This window comes from Fusarium vanettenii (assembly GCF_000151355.1).
Source record: "Fusarium vanettenii 77-13-4 chromosome 2 genomic scaffold NECHAsca_26_chr2_2_0, whole genome shotgun sequence".
NCBI classification, from domain to species: domain Eukaryota; kingdom Fungi; phylum Ascomycota; class Sordariomycetes; order Hypocreales; family Nectriaceae; genus Fusarium; species Fusarium vanettenii.
In genome coordinates, this window is record NW_003315859.1 from 34799 (window position 1) to 53698 (window position 18900).

At 53.8% G+C, this 18900-nt stretch overlaps 6 protein-coding genes across 6 annotated transcripts; 3 read left to right on the forward strand and 3 right to left on the reverse strand.

The window, feature by feature from the left end:
• Positions 1–1713, forward strand: NECHADRAFT_91402 (uncharacterized protein; the record flags this gene model as incomplete). Its single annotated transcript, XM_003043868.1, has 3 exons — positions 1–968; positions 1018–1588; positions 1642–1713. 3 exons carry the CDS (start codon positions 1–3, stop codon positions 1711–1713), a joined length of 1611 nt encoding a protein of 536 aa, XP_003043914.1.
• A 2091-nt stretch (positions 1714–3804) lies between these two features.
• NECHADRAFT_34650 (uncharacterized protein) lies at positions 3805–6485 on the forward strand (the record flags this gene model as incomplete). Its single annotated transcript, XM_003043869.1, has 4 exons — positions 3805–3971; positions 4121–5476; positions 5527–5770; positions 5826–6485. The coding sequence occupies 4 exons, from the start codon at positions 3805–3807 to the stop codon at positions 6483–6485; spliced, it is 2427 nt and encodes an 808-aa protein (XP_003043915.1).
• A 722-nt stretch (positions 6486–7207) lies between these two features.
• On the reverse strand, positions 7208–9886 carry NECHADRAFT_34591 (uncharacterized protein; the record flags this gene model as incomplete). Its single annotated transcript, XM_003043974.1, has 3 exons — positions 7208–7453; positions 7520–9088; positions 9155–9886. The coding sequence occupies 3 exons, from the start codon at positions 9884–9886 to the stop codon at positions 7208–7210; spliced, it is 2547 nt and encodes an 848-aa protein (XP_003044020.1).
• Positions 9887–10900: 1014 nt separating this feature from the next.
• NECHADRAFT_66887 (uncharacterized protein) lies at positions 10901–12188 on the forward strand. The gene is made up of 4 exons (XM_003043870.1): positions 10901–11074; positions 11139–11323; positions 11403–11821; positions 11874–12188. The coding sequence occupies exons 1-4, from the start codon at positions 11051–11053 to the stop codon at positions 11999–12001; spliced, it is 756 nt and encodes a 251-aa protein (XP_003043916.1). The 5' UTR covers positions 10901–11050; the 3' UTR covers positions 12002–12188.
• A 39-nt stretch (positions 12189–12227) lies between these two features.
• Positions 12228–13338, reverse strand: NECHADRAFT_91404 (uncharacterized protein; the record flags this gene model as incomplete). Its single annotated transcript, XM_003043975.1, has 4 exons — positions 12228–12928; positions 12994–13087; positions 13141–13197; positions 13258–13338. The coding sequence occupies 4 exons, from the start codon at positions 13336–13338 to the stop codon at positions 12228–12230; spliced, it is 933 nt and encodes a 310-aa protein (XP_003044021.1).
• Positions 13339–15564: 2226 nt separating this feature from the next.
• Positions 15565–17857, reverse strand: NECHADRAFT_66894 (uncharacterized protein; the record flags this gene model as incomplete). Its single annotated transcript, XM_003043976.1, has 6 exons — positions 15565–16613; positions 16670–17064; positions 17116–17280; positions 17354–17402; positions 17467–17609; positions 17665–17857. 6 exons carry the CDS (start codon positions 17855–17857, stop codon positions 16074–16076), a joined length of 1485 nt encoding a protein of 494 aa, XP_003044022.1. The 3' UTR covers positions 15565–16073.
• Positions 17858–18900: the final 1043 nt, after the last annotated feature.

An 18900-nucleotide genomic window follows, 5' to 3' on the forward strand; every position in this document is an offset into this window, starting at 1 on the left:
ATGACTCCCCACAGCGAGGTTTCTCTTAACGGCGCCGAGTCCGCCCCGGCCCTGAACGGAACCAACGGTACCAACGGTACCGCCAACGGTCATCACGGACCTTCCAACGGCACCTCCAACGGAGCCACCAACGGTAACGGCCACCATGCCGCTCCCGTCACCGGACCCCGAGTCCACAAGGAGCGCTCCAAGTATCTCGAGGCCTCCCCCGCGGATTCCGAGTTCGACCTCATCTGCGCCGGCTTTGGCCCCGCCAGTCTTGCTGTCGCCGCCGCCATCCACGATGCCCTTGCCGAGGGCCAGAAGCTCACTCCTGATGGCTCCGCTCCCAAGGTCCTGTTCCTCGAGAAGCAGAGTCGCTTCGCCTGGCACGCCGGCATGCTCCTCCCCGGAGCCAAGATGCAGATCTCTTTCATCAAGGACCTGGCCACTCTCCGCAACCCCCGATCCGAGTTCACTTTCCTCAACTACCTCCACTGCCAAGGCCGTCTCGTCGACTTCACTAACCTGAGCACTTTCCTGCCTGCCCGTAACGAGTATGAGGACTACCTCCGGTGGTGCTCTTCCTGGTTCGACCACGTTGTCCAGTACAACAACGAGGTCCTCTCCATCTCCCCTGTCGACAAGGAGGCTGGCGCCGTCAAGAACTTCATTGTTCAGGCCCGCAACGGCAAGACCGGTCAGATCCAGTCCTACCGCAGCCGACATGTCCTCGTCGCCGCTGGTGGCCAGGCCTCGCTCCCCAAGAGCCTCCCCTCCAAGCACCCTCGCGTCCTCCACTCCTCTCAGTTCGCCAACTACGCTCCTCAGATCCTCACCAAGCAGAACGCTCCTTATCGCGTTGCCGTCATTGGTGCCGGCCAGAGTGCCGCCGAGATCTTCAACAACGTCCAGAACCTTTACCCCAACTCCAAGACCTGGTTGATCATGCGCCAGGAGTTCCTCCGGCCCAGCGACGACTCTCCTTTGTAAGTTGCATCATGAAATTCTAGGTATTTCTTGCTAACCCGAGCAAAGCGTCAACACCGTCTTCAACCCAGAGTACATTGACAGCATGTGGCCACGATCTGCCAATGCCCGTCAGGCTCTGCTTACTGAGGCCCGCGCCACCAACTACGGTGTCGTCCGCTTGGAGCTGATTGAGCACCTCTACGAGAAGATGTACGACCAGAAGCGTGAGATTAGCGACGATGAGACTCAGTGGCCCCACCGAATCCTGGCTGGCCGTGAGATCGCCAGCGTCGACACCAAGGGCGACGTCCTGGAGATCAAGGTGCAGAACGTCCAGGACGGTCCCCTCGACGGCTTCGTCAACGAGGAGATCCTCGAGGCTGATCTTATCGTCGCCGCCACCGGCTACAAGCGCAGCGCCCACGTCGACATGCTCAAGGACGCCTGGTCCATGCTGCCCAAGACAGTGTCGGGCCGCACCGAGTTTGGCAAGGGCGTCAACGGATGGAACGTCGAGACCGCCGAGGGTGAGCGCAAGATCGCCGTCGCCCGAGATTACCGGGTCAAGTTCTCCCCCGGAGCCGTTGCCGACAACTCTGGAGTCTGGCTGCAGGGCTGCTGCGAGGGTACTCACGGGGTAAGTTTTGCTACGTCAGAGTGTCATTATAGCCTGTACTAACTATTCTATAGCTGAGCGACACCCTCCTGTCTGTCCTGGGCACCCGCTCAGGCGAGATTGTTCAGTCGATTTTCAAGCAGTAAAAGCGTCACGTCACGACAGCATGAATGAATTGGTAGTATAATATGGGTAGCAAGGGCAGCGAAAATAGTCGGCCGGACTCGATGAGCAATCATCCGGCCTGGTCATTTTTATATCCTACTTTTTCTTTGAATCATTTATACCGCGATTTTAGCACTCAGAATGGTGGATTTTCAGCTCAGTTTCTTTTTGGTGTTTTCTAGACCTGGATAGGGCCCCAAAGAGGGCATCAAAAAAACAGTTCGACTCTTTTACTCTAAACACTCACTCTTATCATGCATTTCTTATCCGTGCCAATTGATCATTATCCAGTATCATCATCATGTTTGTCTGAAAGATTACTTTAGGCTCTTCCTCACTGGCTACAGCACGATTAGAGAGTACCAGCCATCCAGGTCAACGGTTCTGAATGTCTCAGGAACATGCAACACTGCCGCGATGCCGCACGTCGCCCAATCCGGTTCCTATTCGACATCAAGGCGGTTTCTTCCTTCATGTTAGCCAGCCCGATTACTCACCCACGGAAACAAACTCGTTCGATGTTTCCTTTATCCGCCTCGGACCCCGTCGTCTTCCGCCGAGCGTAGCATCTTCTGTAGGTCACAAACGGTCAGACCTTCTAGAATCGGCAATGCCTGCGGTAATCTTTGCTCATGGCGATGACATCGTCCGGGCCGAGCACAAGAACGTGTCAGGAAAGGCATGGGCTTGGCTGCGCGCATGCGGTGGCTCATGAGCCTATCACGACCGCATCCCGCAGGTGTCCCTCTCCGGGCAGCTCCGAAACCCACCTTGTATCTCGTGAGTTGACGAGTATGCTTGTTTCAGCCGTATCTAAACTGAAGAAAAAAACAGAGATGCCAAAGTCTGGAGATGTGATGCGCAGCGCAGGCGGCGGCGGGCTGGGCACCCTGGCATCCCTCCATTTCGCTGTAACCCACAACCGCGCACGCCCACTCAGGACACGGATTTCCACCTTTGCTTGCTTCTGGGCCTCGTCACGCACTCGCTGCATGACGGGCTAATGTACGTAAAGAACCTGCAAGAAATCTCCAAGGCCAGTGAGTGACAAGGATGCGTTTTGGACGCCCAGAGCGGTTTAACCCCCGGCTACAACCTACCTATGTATGTAAGGGAGAGTTTGACCAAGTAGCAATAGGAAATAAATTCCCTCGAGTCCAGGCCCTGTTTCGAGTTCTATCTGAGTGAGCAGTAAGAGCGCCGAGTTGACAGGGTTGTGACTCCTTGTCAACTGTGCTGCAACTCTCTTTCAGGCGCTTCTTTTTCCTGACGCCTCTTAGGTTTGTTTTTCCCGCCTCCTCATGCAAGGACAATTGCCATCCCATTGCCTCGGCTCCGTAACTCTTTGACCTGTGAACAGTTCAGCCCATGTACTGCTAGCGTTTGTGCCCGGGACAAGGGCCATAGGACCCCAGGTAGACAGGCCTGGCTCTTCTTCGAGTGCCCAGAGAGTCTAAATGATGATTCTTGCCCAGAATGCATCTTCGTGTGACGGTTCGACGAATTGTCTGTCGTGTCGTGTCGTGTCGTGTCGGGGTGGATTCAGATTCTAACCAGGGGGTCAAAGACGGTCAGAGCTGGCAAGGGTCATGAAGCGAACGAGCCTTTTTTTTTCCCGTCCTCTGAAGCTGGGATTGGAAGACTCTGTCCATTATTCATCCATCCCATGACGCTACGCTACGCTCCGAGACAGATACCAGAAGCCGAGAGGAGATTCCATCCTCCGGCCGGCAAATGACCCCATCCTTCGTTGGTGTATCGCATCGATCGAGTGGGACGGAAAGCGGAGCGGAGTTTTGACTTGACAGCCGCGGGCGGCGGGCTAGAAGCTATCCATTTGCAGCCAGCAGCCAGCCAGCATCAATCACGGATCGGATCAGCTCAGCAGCACACGCAGCGCAGACGCAGCCCAGCCCCAGCCAAGGCACACGACACTGACGGTTATCCAATCCTGACCTCGGCACGCCGTCCGTCAGCTACGCGGATGACAGCCTGACTGACGACTTACTGGCTCTCACCCCGCGGGACTTGTATTACGCTACACTACACTACGGTACCTTGTCCACGCTGCCATGCGGCGGCTCGACGGCGCCGCCGCCGGCTCTGAGGCTTCGGGTCCAGCAGCGTCACCGTCCCCTCAGCCTACTGGTACGGGTGCTGGTCCGCCATTGCAGCGTCTTCCCGTGAATCCACGTCGACACAAGGTTGCTCCAGAACGGCGCAAACGCGTTGTAACAGCGTAAGTCGAGGTTTGAGTCTCTTTGATCTATCTGTCTGTCTGTCTGTCTGTCTCTCCCTTCATGTATCCACCATCCATCTACATGCATGTCCCAGATTCCGTAAACACAAGAGATCTTGTCCTGTCTAACATGTCGTGTCTCTCCCAAGGTGCAATGCTTGTAATATCCGCAGAGTACGCTGCTCGGGCGAACGTCCTTGTCGCCAGTGCAGCTCGTCCTCGCGTGAATGCGTGTATCCCGTGCCCGTTGAAAAGGTCACCGTTACGCGTTCTGAGCTGGAGGACCTGAGGCGCAAGGTCGACCTGTACGAGCGAGCCCTGCAGGATACGGTACCCGAAGCCATCTCCAGCGCCGTGCCTGATGCCACGAGGCGCCACGAGCTGCTCAGCTTACTCGGTCGTTCGGACCCTTATCAGACTACTGGGGGGTTGGCCGCAAGTGAAGCAGCCAGGACGCCACTGTCCAGCGTGCAGCCTGGTGTTATCGCTGTGACGTCGGCTGTAGATGGTCAGGTTCAGCTCGTCCGGGCACCATCTGAACTTCCTCCCCCTCAGCAAACCGACCTACAACGGCAATACCAGCATCAGCCGTTGCCCCAGGTTCAATTCCAGGATACCCCATTCCCTCAGCTTGCCGCCCCTCCCATTGTTCAGGTTCATCACCATCGACAGGACGATGAAGATGGCGTATCGACTGAGGGCCGCTTACTTCACGATCCTGATGGACACGCCCGCTTCCTCGGTGAGACAAGCGGCGCGACGTTTCTCGACTACTTGAAGGAATTCATGACAACCGTCCTACCTCTCGCATATCAGAATCTTCGTCCAGGTTCTGACGGCAGTGCATTCTTATCCAGCCTTGGCCGCTATCAAACATACGACTCACGGCCTTTACACGACCGAGATGTCGACCCCTTCTGGTTCCCTCCCCGACCTGAAATGGACTATATGCTGTCCGAGCTACGATGCTTCCTCCAGGATGGTAACGGCCACTGGCCAAGCGGGGGTATCTACTGGTGGGGGGATCTCTCTTCAGCGCCCATCCTCCCTGCCATGGAACGAGACACTCCTCTCGCCCGACTAAACAAATGCCGCCATCTCGCCTTTTATCATACTGCCTTTGCCCTCGTGTCCCAAGCCACAGCGACACCGCCCCAGGACTTGACTATAGACTCTCATCTAAGCGAGTATTACTTCAGCCGTGCCCGGCTTCTTCTAGGCAACCCACTCGATATCACACGGTTCACCGGCAACGAGGTGTCGACGTTAACATTAATGGGCTTCTACTTGATCGAGATGAACCGTCGAGATGCCGCCTACATGTGTGTTAGCAACGCCATGCACATCAGCATCATGCATGGAGCCCACCGAGTATGGGCGGATGAGGGTGGAAAGAGAGTCTTCTGGACACTCTACGTCCTCGATCGATACTTGAGCTGCCTGATGGGACGCCCTCCTACTATCATGGACGATGCCATCCGATTACAACTTCCATGCGACGCACCGTAAGTAAACCTGAGGACCTCATGAGCGGCTTTTGTTGACTATTTCATAGAGGAATGCCTCCCGCTGATGGCCTTAGAGCTCATGTTGAACTTTCGCGTATATCCGGCCATATTGTGTGCAACACATATCGTGTATCTCCATGGGATGGCAACACAGGGCCGGTTAGGAACCTTGAAGAGGCCATCAGGTTACTTGATGAGTGGAGTCTTAATCTCCCTCCCTCTCTTCAACTCTCCAATACCGGGTTGAGCGATGATCCAGCTTGTTGTCTATTACACATGAGCTACAATCAGGTAAGTCCCAATAACCCGCTTCATGGCTAGATCTGTGACTAACACATGTCTAAAGTTGATCATATTAACCATCCGACCCCTCTTCTTCGCCGCAGTGAAGAAGTCATTCGCAGAGAGACTAGTCACGCGTCAATGTTCTCTACGTTCCCATCCCCAGCTCCCTCAACTCAAACGCTGCACCGCCGCAGCAGACCACAATATTCGCCTCGCCCGCCAAATGCTAGCCATCAACCACCCCCGAAAGCTCCTTCAAGCTGGCCTTCACTTCATCTTCAACGCCGCCATCTGCTTGATGCTGCGGGAGCTGGTAGTGGATGACGAGGTCGCCGAGCCTAGGGATAAGAGACTCCTCTGTCAAGACCTTGACTTTGTGATTGCCAGGTTCGAGGATGAGAGCAGAATTGGGAGTAACTACGGTCGAGACTGCGCTACGGTTCTTCGAGATCTTCGTGTTCTCGTTGGACGCCTCCGAACGCCAGTCGACACCAGTCTTGAACCTCTACGCTGCCACACCATGCCACAGCAGTCTACCACTACGACCTACGACCCGATTGAGGGCCGGACTACGGTAGACATGGGACAGCAATGGCCGGAAAAGTTGACTTCAGAGGCCCTCCAGCAACCGATTCTCGTTGAGCAGGGACATGTCCTATATGATGAGCTGGTCTCGTGGATTGATGGCGAATGGAACTCCTATAGCGGATATCTCATTTAATGGTTGACATATAAAAAGGCATTTAGGAACAATAAGGGAGGGTTAGCGATGCTTTTAACGGCGGTAGAACGTCATTCGATAGCTATTTGATAGATACATAAGATGTAATAGCCTTCACAATCAAAATATTCATAGACAGATTAACCTTCGCGATCCTTCACTTTACTTCACTCCACTTCACTTAGCCCAAGCCCCTATCTACCCTGCGGAAAGACACTTCATCAAGCCTTCATACTTGCCTTGTCTTCTTAAGCTCTCTCCTTGGAGTCGACAATTATGTAGCTGAAGAAATATGATAGTCCACGCTGTAAGTCAAGTCGGATCGCTCAATATGGAACATCGAGGAACTCCCTTGTTTTGGCTGCTCTGATCGTGATCCAAGGTTTCTAGTCAAAGAAGTACGCGTAAAAAAAGCAAATCGGATTCACTTCAAACAATATCCATAACTGACATGATAATCCTGCTGTTCATTGTAAAAGACCCCCCTTCCTAGCATATCGTTTAAATCCAACAGTGCGCCAGTTCATTCTTCCTCACAAGCCCTAAGCAGATACTTGCCCAGGTATTTGTGTCGTAGAATTCACGAGAAGAAGAAAAAAAGAAAAAAAAAGGGTATGTCCCTCAAGAAATAGACGATGCCTCCCTCTCCCTAGTTCTACATGGCCTTTCTTTCTTGTCCCAAAAAAACTGTATCATTTCCCTTTGTCCCATAAACACCGTCGTTAAGCAGCAGCAGGCGCTCCTGCCTTGTCGTTTGCCGTCTCCCTCTCCAGGAGGGTTCCAAGATGTTGAAGATCTTCTCGTGCGCGAGGATCTCGCTCAAAGATCTTTCGAACCACTTCCCACTCCCTGCGTGACATCTGCCACGCTTGGGGGAGGATGAACTGAACTGTCGGAACACTAATCAGGGGTCCAAGGATATCTTGTGCCATAGCAGTACCGGCCTGCTGAGCCTGGTACTTTTGTGCCTCCGACATATCCGTCGGAGCCGGCGGCTGGCTAGCTGGAGGTGCAGTCGGTGCTGGGGCTGCAACTGGCCGGGTGTGAGGCGGCTGTGGGATGGGCACCGGTGTCATGGAATGCAGGTGAGGTGGTGGCGAACTCTGAGGGAATGCTCCCTGGGGCGCCTGGGGTGTTGCTGGTGAGAAGGCAGGGCCTGCTGACGCCGTCGAGTTACTTCGTTGAGCGTGTCCTACCGGAGTTGGCGACCCCTGAGCGCTCGCATCTTGTTGATTCGAGGCATTATCCTTCAGTTGCTTAAGCTGTTCAGGATCATTGCGATACACAAAGACCGCCAACAACATCGGCTCAGTGCGAGTCTTGGGGATCTTGTTGTCAACAAGGTTGAGCATAAACTCGGGATAATTATCCTCTCCAGGGGGGACTGGCACAAGATACGTGTCTCGCACATTTCCTACAACCTTGTCCCCGACCACACCATACCGCTTCTTGCTCAAAAAGTAGTCGATGAGAGCGTTAAACTCGGCATGTGAAGCTGGAGACACAGGTGTAATGCTAACAACGATGATATCGGTGAAGCTGCTGTAGCGAAGACTGCAGAGGTACTCTATGGCACTCTGCTCTGTGATGCGGCCAGCCACTGTCATTCGTGTTGGAATCAGTTTCGACCATGGCCCAACCGCGGCAAAGTTAGCGCCGCCGATGTGCTTGGCCGTTGCTGGGAAGTCCGCGATCGAGCTCATAGCCAACGCACCCCGCCAGATAACGTCGGGGTCCTGGGTTTCCTCAGTAGGAGAGTACGGGGGCGATTCATTCTCCTCTTGGAGCATCCGGTCGACATCAGCATCAACACCCGGGCCATTAGCCGGGGCGATGGGAGCCGACGGACGGCGATTCTGAGTAGCAGTCGGAGACTTGACACTCGAGAAGACCTTGGTGATATCAAAGTCGGGATGGCTCGGTGATCGTTGCTTATCGTCATGCTGTACTGGATGGGAAGCGAGGTCCGGCTTGTCTCCCCCGACAGGCTCTTTCTTAACGGTCTGAACCGGTGGGCGACGCGGACCTGCTGGGAGAGGCACTGGGGCGTCATTGACAAACGACTCATCGTCGATAACCTCTTCGCCCTTGTGCGTTCGTCGTACGCGAGGTCCTGTTTCAGATGTGTAGAAAATAGACTGTTTTTCAGCCTTGGCCTTCATCTCGGCAGTCTGCTTCTGCATCTCTGAAGAAGCAAGCTGCTCTGATGTCATGACTGCCAGGCCCAAAGGCGAAAGGGTCCTAGCCAAAAGTCCATTGCACAGTTCTGGGTTGTTCTTAAGGTTGAAGGCTAGTGTTTTGACCTGTTGGCTGTACTCCTTCTGTCCCTTGGTCACAGGGTGTGTGTCAAAGACGGCACGTTCGATTTGTAGAGCAAGCGTCTCGGACTTGGACTCGATCGTGCTGCCCTCCTCGAGCTGGAGGTTCCCTTGCTTCTGTAACGAGGTCAAGAGATGGGTGATGGACTTGTTCAACGCCTTGGCCGGTCCCATTCGTTGGTTGGGTAGTTCTCCGATCGCCTTGGCTAGGTCTGCTGGAGGCGTGTAGGAGACTGTAGGTACAGGCGTGGCTTCGTTCTCTGCTACGCGGCGGATCTTGGTCGTCTTAACATTCCACTCAGAGTTAGCAACCGGACAAAGTCCATGCGGGACACATAAGGGACAACTTACCTTGCCATCAGTGTCGTGGGAGTCTTCTCGAGCCTTTCGTTTCCCAGTCTTGGTCTCCTTCTTCTCCTTGGGGGCATCTGGCGCCGGAGACGGCTTGGCCTTGGACTTGTCTTCGTCCTTGGTCTCGCTATGTCGCTTGCTCTTGCCCTTGCGACCGCCACGCTTCTTCTTCTTGGCCTCTTCATGCGCTTGACGCCTGGCTTCCCAAGGTTTCTCTCCCTTGGCCATACCGTCGAGGAGTTCCTTGTGATCGTCGGGTCGGCATTGTTCGCACCAGTAATGCTCGGGGATCTCGTCGTCAAACGAGCTCACTCCGACACAAACGTTGTGCTGCCACGCGCCGCAGGTTTCGCAGGCGATCCAAGCCTCACCAGAATCCTCATCCTGTTCAGTCGCGCCGCAGACGCAGCGGATGAGCTCGTCCTCCTCATCTTCCTCCTGGCCCTGCTGCTGCTCCTGTTCCTGCTCTTGCTCCTTGGCCTTCTTGGTCTTTTTTGTCTGTCGTCGCTTGGGGACGGTCGCAGGTTCAAGTTCGTCGAAGGATTTGGTGTGCTGGCCCTTGGTGGCGCGCACCGATCGTCGAGGTTCTGCTTCGCCTGAATTGTTGTTATTAGTTGATCTGCTGGAACGGCTGGTTTTGCTGATTTTGTCGCGCTTTGGGGGAGGAGCCTCGTCCTCAGCACCCTTTGGGCGTCTAGACGAATTGGCGGGTCGTTGTCGCTTACCGGACATGGTGTAAGGTGTGTGAATGTGTGTGTACAAACAGCGGTCTTCAAGTGGGAGGCGCGTTCCCAGGTCGGGTGATAATGTGTGAATGGCGGCGCAGTCGTGTTAGACGGAGGGGTCTACTGTTGCAGCAAGGCGTGGGACGGCGTATACCCTCAGACAGACATTGAGCTAATTACGTGGGAGACAACTAAGAGTCACGACTATGTCACGGCGAATTCTCCCCAGGAAATCCACGCGCAGATTTGTCTGCCTCTCCAATTTCTATCCGCCTTGGCGCAAAGAGATGCACTCGCTGTCGGAAGTACCAAACAGAAAGATTATCGTGGGCGCAAAGCTCAAAGACAGATCTCCTCCGCGTTGAGTAATGCGCGAAAGGATTTGAAAGTATGGCTGTTTGCAGTGGGAGTCACAGAGTCCGTAAAAGGCGCGCGACGATTAGTTGGTGATGCCGATCCGATATCAGCAGGATAGAGCGGGTCGCGTGCCGAGGCTGCGAGTGCGCGCGAGCTCTGCTGGGTTATCCAAGACGGAATCCGCTTGCTTCGGGTGTCGCGTCAGGCGGGAAAAATCAGTCGAAATGGTCGCGAACCGTCCGAGAAACAACTTCCCAGGCGGTGATGATGTAAAGGGGAGGTTTTGGCTTCCCAGGGTTGGAGGGGGGGAAGGGAGCTCTATGCGGAGGTGGAAAACTTCGGCAGTGGCATCCACCCACTCCTGCCCTACGACAGCTTGCGCTTGATGTGGTGGCGGGTGCTAGAGGTGGCAGGTGAAGCTGTTTGGTGCCTGGTGGCGAGTAAAATGCCTGATAAATCAGACAGCGATTCTTGACGTGGAAAAGGCTTAGTCACCACTAGGAATCGAGCTGGTCAGCCTTGCAGTCACACAGCCAATCGTATTGTGTCCCGCTCCATAGTGTCAAGGCCTCAGGCATCAATCCTCAGCCTAGGCCCAGGCACACTAAGCAACAGGAAAGCTAACGCGGCGCGGCGGCCTAGAGCTCCGTCACAGGCTACCTGGGCTATACCGGCGTAAACGAACCCACGCCTCAACTCCAACGACCAAATCATCACCGCAACCTCCTACCTTGGTAGACCTGCTCTTTGACGTACCTGGAGAGTTGCATCCCTTCCGCTCTATCACCCGTATTACTCTCCGATCGTCGCCATCATGTCTCGCCGCTACGATTCCCGAGTGCGTGTGCCCTTGAAGCTCCAGCAGTTGGAAGCTCTCCCGCCAAGCTGACCGGTTCTGATAGACAACCATCTTCTCACCAGAGGGTCGCCTGTACCAGGTCGAATATGCGCTAGAGGCCATCTCACACGCCGGTACCGCCATTGGTATCCTGGCCAAGGATGGTATCGTCCTGGCCGCCGAGCGAAAGGTCACCTCGAAGCTGTTGGAGCAGGACACTTCGGCCGAGAAGCTCTACATCCTGAACGAGTGCGTCCATCTTTTTTTGCTTCTATATCAAGACATTGATAAGATGGATGGGTCTTGCTAACTTGTGCCTGTCATTTAGCAACATGATCTGTGCTGTTGCTGGAATGACCGCCGATGCCAACATCCTCATCAACTACGCTCGACAAGCCGCCCAGCGATACCTCCTCACTTACAACGAAGACATCCCCTGTGAGCAGCTCGTTCGCCGACTCTGCGATCTCAAGCAGGGTTACACTCAGCACGGTGGTCTGCGACCCTTCGGTGTGTCCTTCATCTATGCGGGGTGGGACCCTCGAAGACAGTTCCAGCTGTACCTGAGCAACCCCTCGGGCAACTACGGTGGCTGGAAGGCCACAAGCGCGGGTGCCAACAATGCTAGCGCACAGAGCTTGTTGAAGCAGGATTACAAGGAGGATTGCACCCTGAAGGAGGCTTGCGGTATGGCCGTCAAGGTCCTGAGCAAGACCATGGACTCTACCAAGCTCAGCAGCGAGAAGAGTATGTGACTCCCTGTTAACTATCTCGAGCCCCGTAACTAACCCCCATTCAGTCGAGTTTGCGACAGTAGGACAGACCGAGGACGGCAAGATCTACCACCGACTGTGGAGCGCCGATGAGATCACGGCGCTGTTGAAGGAGCACGATCTGGCAAAGAGCGAGGAAACCGAGGAAAAGTAGGGGCCAAGGCAATAGATTCTTGATAGATGGGTAGGAGGGGAGCGGGACCCTAATCTGCCCCTGTACAATAATATCATGAAATGACCAAAGGACGAGACGACAAATCTGACCAAGTCAAGTCTAAAGAGCATACGAAGCTCGCTCCGGCGGTGTGAAAGCAGGCTGACAAACAGAATGAAGCCAAACGGTTTGAAACAAGTACGCCACTATGCCTAAGTCCCCAGTATCAGCGTCGCGCATTTCTCAAGTCATCCATCTCATATCCTACATCTGTCCCAACCCTGGCTGCCTCCTCATCGTCAGTGACTCGTTGCCAGCCAGGTTGGGTATCAACGCCCGGCGGCGGATAAGGTTCATCGCATCGCTGGCTAGAGAGCCGGGGCCAGTGTCGTCGGTAGCTCCAGTATGCGATGCTCATGCCAAGAGCTGAGCCCACACAGACATCGTAGACGTCGTGACGGTAGTCCTCGCATCGGGATATGGCGACGAGAGCAGCTCCAATGAGCGGCAGAAGACAAACCAGGGCGCGGCTAAGATCGCGACCTCCGGCTGAGTAACGGAAGACGTGAAGCTGTCCGGCGAGAAAGAGGCTAAGGAATCCCAGACCAGCAAAAGAGAAGGATGAATGACCCGAGGGGAAAGATCGCCAGCCCTCCTGGAGAACGTGACCATCATGTGCCGTGCAGACTTCGATGGTAACAAGGGTGTTGGCCTTTGTAGTAGCAGCAGGTTGGCAGCGATCCAGCAAATCCGGACGAGGCCGGCCCACGGCGTTCTTGATAATGTCAGTGAGAAAGGAGGTGAGGACGATGGAAATGAGGAATGAGAGATAGGTGACTTCGTGCTTGGCAGCTGATGACCTGGCGATGACATTATAGGCGATGAGAACTCCAAGAGGGATAAACAAGGCGTATACGAAGTTCATAACTTGATCTTGTCAATTGATGTCTCGCAGGCTAGATGTGGTTAGAGAGGTTAAAGGAGAGACATACAGACGGGGACACGCTCCTTGACCGCAAATGGGTATGAGATACGCAGGTCATTAATGTAGAACATGCGATGAAACGGATTGACAAAGAGGACAATCTATGCAGGGCGTTAGTGGGTGTAGGTGTGCCAAGGGGAATAGAGGTCCGTACCAAGATCCATCCCGTCAGGAGGATGACGAATCCAACATAGTCGGGCGCATGAGTTGTCTATTGAGCGCAACAATACAAATACCTAATTAGTCTCCTGCTCTCTTAATCGTGTGATACATCCACGCAACATACCCTCCATTTCCTTCGCAGGAACGAAATTGGCCCGCCGGACGAGCCGTAGCTATGAGCAGGAGCCATGACGGAGTATGGGCGCAGGGGTTTTGCAACTGAGATGCTTGCGTGACATTGATTGAAGGCGTCTTAGCAAGCAAAAGTCCAGGTGATTAAAAGATACAGATATTGAGAGAATACGAAGCAAGCAAGGCGGGCATCTAGGTCATGGTTGAGCCAGTGACGATATTCGCTCTGGTGTTGAAGAGTTGACAGATTGTAAGCGCCGTTGATGATGGCGAGGTTGGTGTCTCGAAAAAGAAACCCGGTCCCAGCTCCCCGAATTTCTGGGTCCGCTCAGGAGAGAAGAACCATCGATACTTGACTCACTTAGACAGAGCAGATGACAATAAATGTCTTTAAAAATAGGCCAAAAGCTATAATCCATCGTTCTCTAAGCTCGGACATGGTATCATTCGCTCAATAATACTATCTTATTATGCCAAGACGTTTGGCTCTTTGCTTGGAGATTGAATGGTATCCACCACATATCTGAGTAGTGAAATACAGAGAGACTTAAACATATGCATAGTAGACATCTTCTCAAGAGCCTCACCAGCACGAGAGAAACAGTATAGCCAATACAAGTATAGACACTTAGAATATATCAATAAATGATTTCTCGTCCAAGGTGACTATTTTTATGACCTCTCATGGCCTTGAACACAGTATCCATAAAATTTGTCTCCGGGAGTCTCTAGGGTAAGCACATTTCAACCGCCGACCCACTCTTCCAGGGCCCAAGCTTCCGGAATTCTTCAACTTTGCGATCATCGCAGGCATGAATATCATCATGACCCTGACTTAATTCTTCCTTTAAACCACGATCCCTTCTACACTCTCCTTCGTGACCCCCCGAGTCCTTACAAACCTGTACACCGTACAGGTCTTTCTCTGAAGACCCTTCGATTCCAATACTGTCTCTAATGGTGTAGCTTGCGACGCGACGCGACGACTCAAGATGCTCAAATCAACACATAAACCATCAGCAGCCGCCTTGGCGCCGCTGCCTCCAGGATGGACCGAACACACGGCGCCGACCGGCCATACATACTACTACAATACCGAGACGAAAGAGTCAACATACAAGCGCCCAGGGACAGAGCTCCCACCACCACAGCCGGCGCAACCACCAGCGTCCGCCTACCCTGCCTGTGGCTCTGTGCCTTCCCTCGCCGATCCCAACGTCGCCAATGCTTATATGGCGCAACTCAACCAACCGCAACATGGAGGGCCGCAGAATCATCAGCGAGGTGGTCATGGGGGTGGTCGTGGGGGTTTCGAGGGTCGACCACGCCCGCAGCCAGTCGACAAGCCGAGAAGGAAAGAAGTGATTCCAGGTTGTGAACCGTGGATTCTTGTATACACCAAGTATTCGAGACGATTCGTGTACAACCCGGTCAAGAATGCTAGCTACTGGCGCATTCCAGAGAAGCTGATGCCGGCAATCCTGGAGCTTGACAAGGAACGGCTTCGCAAAAAAGCAGAGGGACTATCTGTGGAAGAGCCAGAGGCAAAGAAGGATGAAAAGAAGGACGAGCCCACGGCGGCACCTAGGACAGAAGTACCGGACCAAGAGAACGATGACGACAGCGAATACGAGGAGGTCGAGGTAACAGACGACGAGGGCGAAGGTGATGATGACGAAGGTGATCGCCCATCGAAACGACAGCGAACCGAAGAAGACGCAGCCGAGGACGAGGATGAGGCGATGGAGTTCACAGAAGCAGACTTTGCGGCGCAACTTCAAGCTATGGGAGAGGACTATGGCCTGGAACCTGGCGACTACGACGACGGCAACGCCGAGGAATGGCCTGAAGGTGCTGAAGGTGTGCCATTTACACAAGATGACGCCAAAGCACTGTTTAAGGATCTGCTCAACGACTTCAACATCAACCCCTACAGCCCATGGGAGAAACTACTGGAAGAAGGAAAGATCATTGACGATTTGCGATACACCGCCTTGAGCACGACCAAGGCACGACGAGAATGCTGGGATGAGTGGACACGAGAAAGGATTGCCGAGCTAAAGGAGCAAAGGGCCCGACAGGAGAAGAGGGATCCTCGTATTGCTCTTCTGGCCTTCCTCCAGGAAAAGGCAACACCAAAGCTTTACTGGCCCGAGTTCAAGAGGAAACACAAGAAGGAGGAAGTCATGAAGACTCTCAAAATCACCGACAAGGATCGCGAAAAGTCATACCGAGAGCACATCAGCCGACTCAAGATGCCACAGTCAAAGCTCAAGTCGGACCTCACTGCCCTGCTCAAGGCGCAGCCCATCCACCTCCTTAACAACAAGTCGTTATCGACCGGCTTACCTGATGCCATCCTTACTGATCTTCGGTATATATCCCTTGAGCCCCAGGTTCGCGATCCTTTGATCGAGGCTTACGTGAGCAACCTGCCTCCGCCACCCGAGGACCCAGACGCTGCCAAGGACGACGAGGAGAAGAAGAAGCAGCAGGAGGCAAAGGAGAAACGTCAAAAGGCTCTCGAGGATAGAAATCGGGCCGTTGAGGAGCAGAGGAGGAAGCGCGACCGTGAGGTTGCAGTCAGCAAGGCCCGACTCAGAGAGGAAGAGAGGGAACTGGAGATGGCTATGAATGTGGGGAAGCAAGGATTACAGAGTCAATTGGCCAGCATGAAGGAAACCGAGAAGGAATCTTCATGATGCCGGTGTTCATCAGTCATTTCTAGCGTTTCAATGGTCTCGCGGGAGCCTCATCTAAATACATCTGCTGCAGAACCAATACCACCACCATCTACAGCCCATACACAAAGGTCAACTTCTTGTCAGCGTATCGTCGGTCGTTGAGCCTCTCACTCTCAACCTCCTCCTCCGTCATTAAGCTCAAAAGAGCCGCCTTGCGCTTGTTAACCGCCTGCAGCAGGAACCTGTACAAGAGATAGCCGACCAATGCCACGGCGAGAAAACCCAACGTGACGTAGAAGGGGATCCTGTAGTCGGGACGGTACCGCTGCCTGTAGAGCTGTGCACCGACAACACCACCCAAGTTGCCAAAGCCATTGACGCCGAGGACGAGGGCACGCTTGCCGGGTTCGGGGGTGTTGCCGCTGAGCCATGCCATGGTGAGAGGAGCGGAGATGTAGACACCGGAGAGCAGGACGCAGAGGGAGATGTACTGTCCGACCGAGGAGGAAACAGTAACGGCGGGGATGAGACCGATAACGGCAATGAGGATGCCGATGACGATGTGGTAGCCGCGCTCCTTGAAGTGATCGGAGCTGAGTGCGAAAGCGTAGAGGCCGAGGGCACCGCAGACAAAGGGAGGAACCGTCATCTGGGGAAAGACAGTTAGCTCGTTGTCATACATCAAAAGGAGGGAGATGAACTTACCAAGTTGGCGAGAATAGACTCATAGCCCAGTCCCTGAACAACAAGAGGCAAGAAGACAGAGAACGCACTGCTAGGAACACTCGCGCAGATGTTGAGCACCAGTACAGTCCACAGCTTCCAGTCCTTCAGGGTCTCGATAAAGTCCCTCTTGCTCAGGCGGTTCTTCTCAATGCCGTCCTCACCGTATTCATGCTCCACATAAGCGGCAGTGTCCTGCTTCATCCGCTCAACGGCGAGGGCACGCTCATCAGGACTGAGGAACCATGCTGAGCCGGGACCGTTGGGGAGCCATAGCCATGCGACGGCGGCAAAGAAGCAGGTGAGGGCACCCTCGATGATGAAAAGATACTGCCAATTCTTCAGATGTCCATTCTTGAGGTGGAAGATGCCGTACGCTAGAAAGGGTGAGTATAGATAAGGGGGCTGTGATACGAGGAGGAACGCACAAATGGATCCGGAAAAGGCACCAGCAATGGCATATTGTCCGTAAAATAGAGCAAGTCTGACACAAAAGTCGTATCGAGGATAGAAAAACGACAAGTAGGCTACTGCAGTGGGATAGAATCCTGCCTCAAAAGCCCCGATAAGCAAGCGCGTGGCGATGAGTGCCCCTGAAATCGAGTCAGCATACGAGGAACAGCCACACCCAATCCGAAGAAAACGTGGGAGAAAAGAGATACATACCACGGCCTTTGATGAACGCCTGTCCGACTGTAACAGTGCCCCAGCCAAACTATCAAGCCAGTCAGCATCCAATTGGTAATCGCCGATCTTTGCAGCTTCCTTCATCAGCTTACCATGAGGATCGGGATCCAATGCTTTGCTCCGATATATCGGCCCACTGCCGCAGAAACAGGTTGTAGGACGACAAACGTCACAAAGAAGAGCGAGACTGCTTCGTTGAGATCATCGGGTTTGGCACCGATGTCAGTGGTGAAGCCTAAGTGTTGTTAGGACCAGTTCGACTTGGAAGATGAGGTATTGCCGGTATATACCTTGAGTTTCAGCATTGCCAACATTTCCACGATCGAGACCGTTGAACAAGTAGAGTAGAGATAGTAAAGGAAGCAGAGCTACATCTAGCTTCTGGTTCAGAGCCTTGCTTCGTGCTGCGGCATCCTCATGCGAAGGGGTGTTGCCATGACCGGGAAGAGTCTTGTTCGCCCGAGGAACATGTTGGTCGGCCATTGTTGTTGCTATATGCTGCAGTTTGCAGTGTAAAGATGTCGTAAAGAACCAAGTCAAGGTGAATCTTGTTGAACTCTGTAGATTGTAGAACGAAGCTCCTGAGAAAAGATTCCTCGAACTGCAGCGAGGCATGAGCCGTCTCTTATCCTCCAAATCTCGACCTGGTACGTCGTCTGGTAACCGTTTCATACAAGCAGGCATCGCCCAGAAAGTCGAGATCGTGTATTTGCCTAGACTACCCAGTCCGAGGATTTCTGGGGTGTCAGTCCAATGAAAGTCACACTCCCTCAGCCTCTCCCCCCCCCGTATTCTGGTCAGCGCGGGACTGATGCCGCTGTCATATCACACGTTTGTCAGTATCGTATGTAAGTTAGCCGTCCCGTCTAGTGTGACCTGTCAGTAGGAAGAAGAATCTGACGGCAGACCAGGTTCTCGGGAATGTGGCTGTCGAACACATCCGAACAGGCAGATGCTGGGACGCCACTGGGGTCCAATCTTGGCCATGGCCGCCCAGATGCTCGGGACGTGGGTGGTGTACCCCCCCTGGAATTTCAGCCTGTGCGAGGCATATTCCGACTAGAGATGGACCGTTTGACTGCTTTGAGCGTATCATTGAGCTCGGAGGCTCTGGGGACCCAGTCGAGATTCGGGGGCTAGAAACTGGGTCATCCCGAGCCGCAGCATGGGACGCCCGTTTCCATGGAATTAATCCGCAGGCCGGCACCCACCATTACAGAAGTCCTAAACAAGGAATTCGATCCTTCAACTCTGATTCCGGACAAATCATATTGCTTATGTGTGATCTCGCAAAACCGCTGTCATCTTTAGGGCTGTAAGGCTGACATGTACCCCGGAATTCCCTCCCCTCTGCCTGCTTAGGTGTGACATCCCTGGCGTCCCACTTGGGACATCGTCCACTTTGTCCTCGCTTGTGGACAAGCCTTGGCCCCCGGAGAACAGGGTTATTCTCGAATTTTCTCTTGGAACAGGTGCTAGAGCTGAAGACCAAAGGCACCTTCATTCGCCAGATCACCACGCTAGAA

Excerpts from the sequence above, each read along its gene's own strand:
- NECHADRAFT_66887 (XM_003043870.1), top strand. The coding sequence starts at position 11,051 with ATGTCTCGCCGCTACGATTCCCGA. Across the intron at positions 11,075-11,138 it reads CTCGCCGCTACGATTCCCGA|ACAACCATCTTCTCACCAGA; the intron begins GTGCGTGTGCCC and ends CGGTTCTGATAG. Across the intron at positions 11,324-11,402 it reads AAGCTCTACATCCTGAACGA|CAACATGATCTGTGCTGTTG; the intron begins GTGCGTCCATCT and ends CCTGTCATTTAG.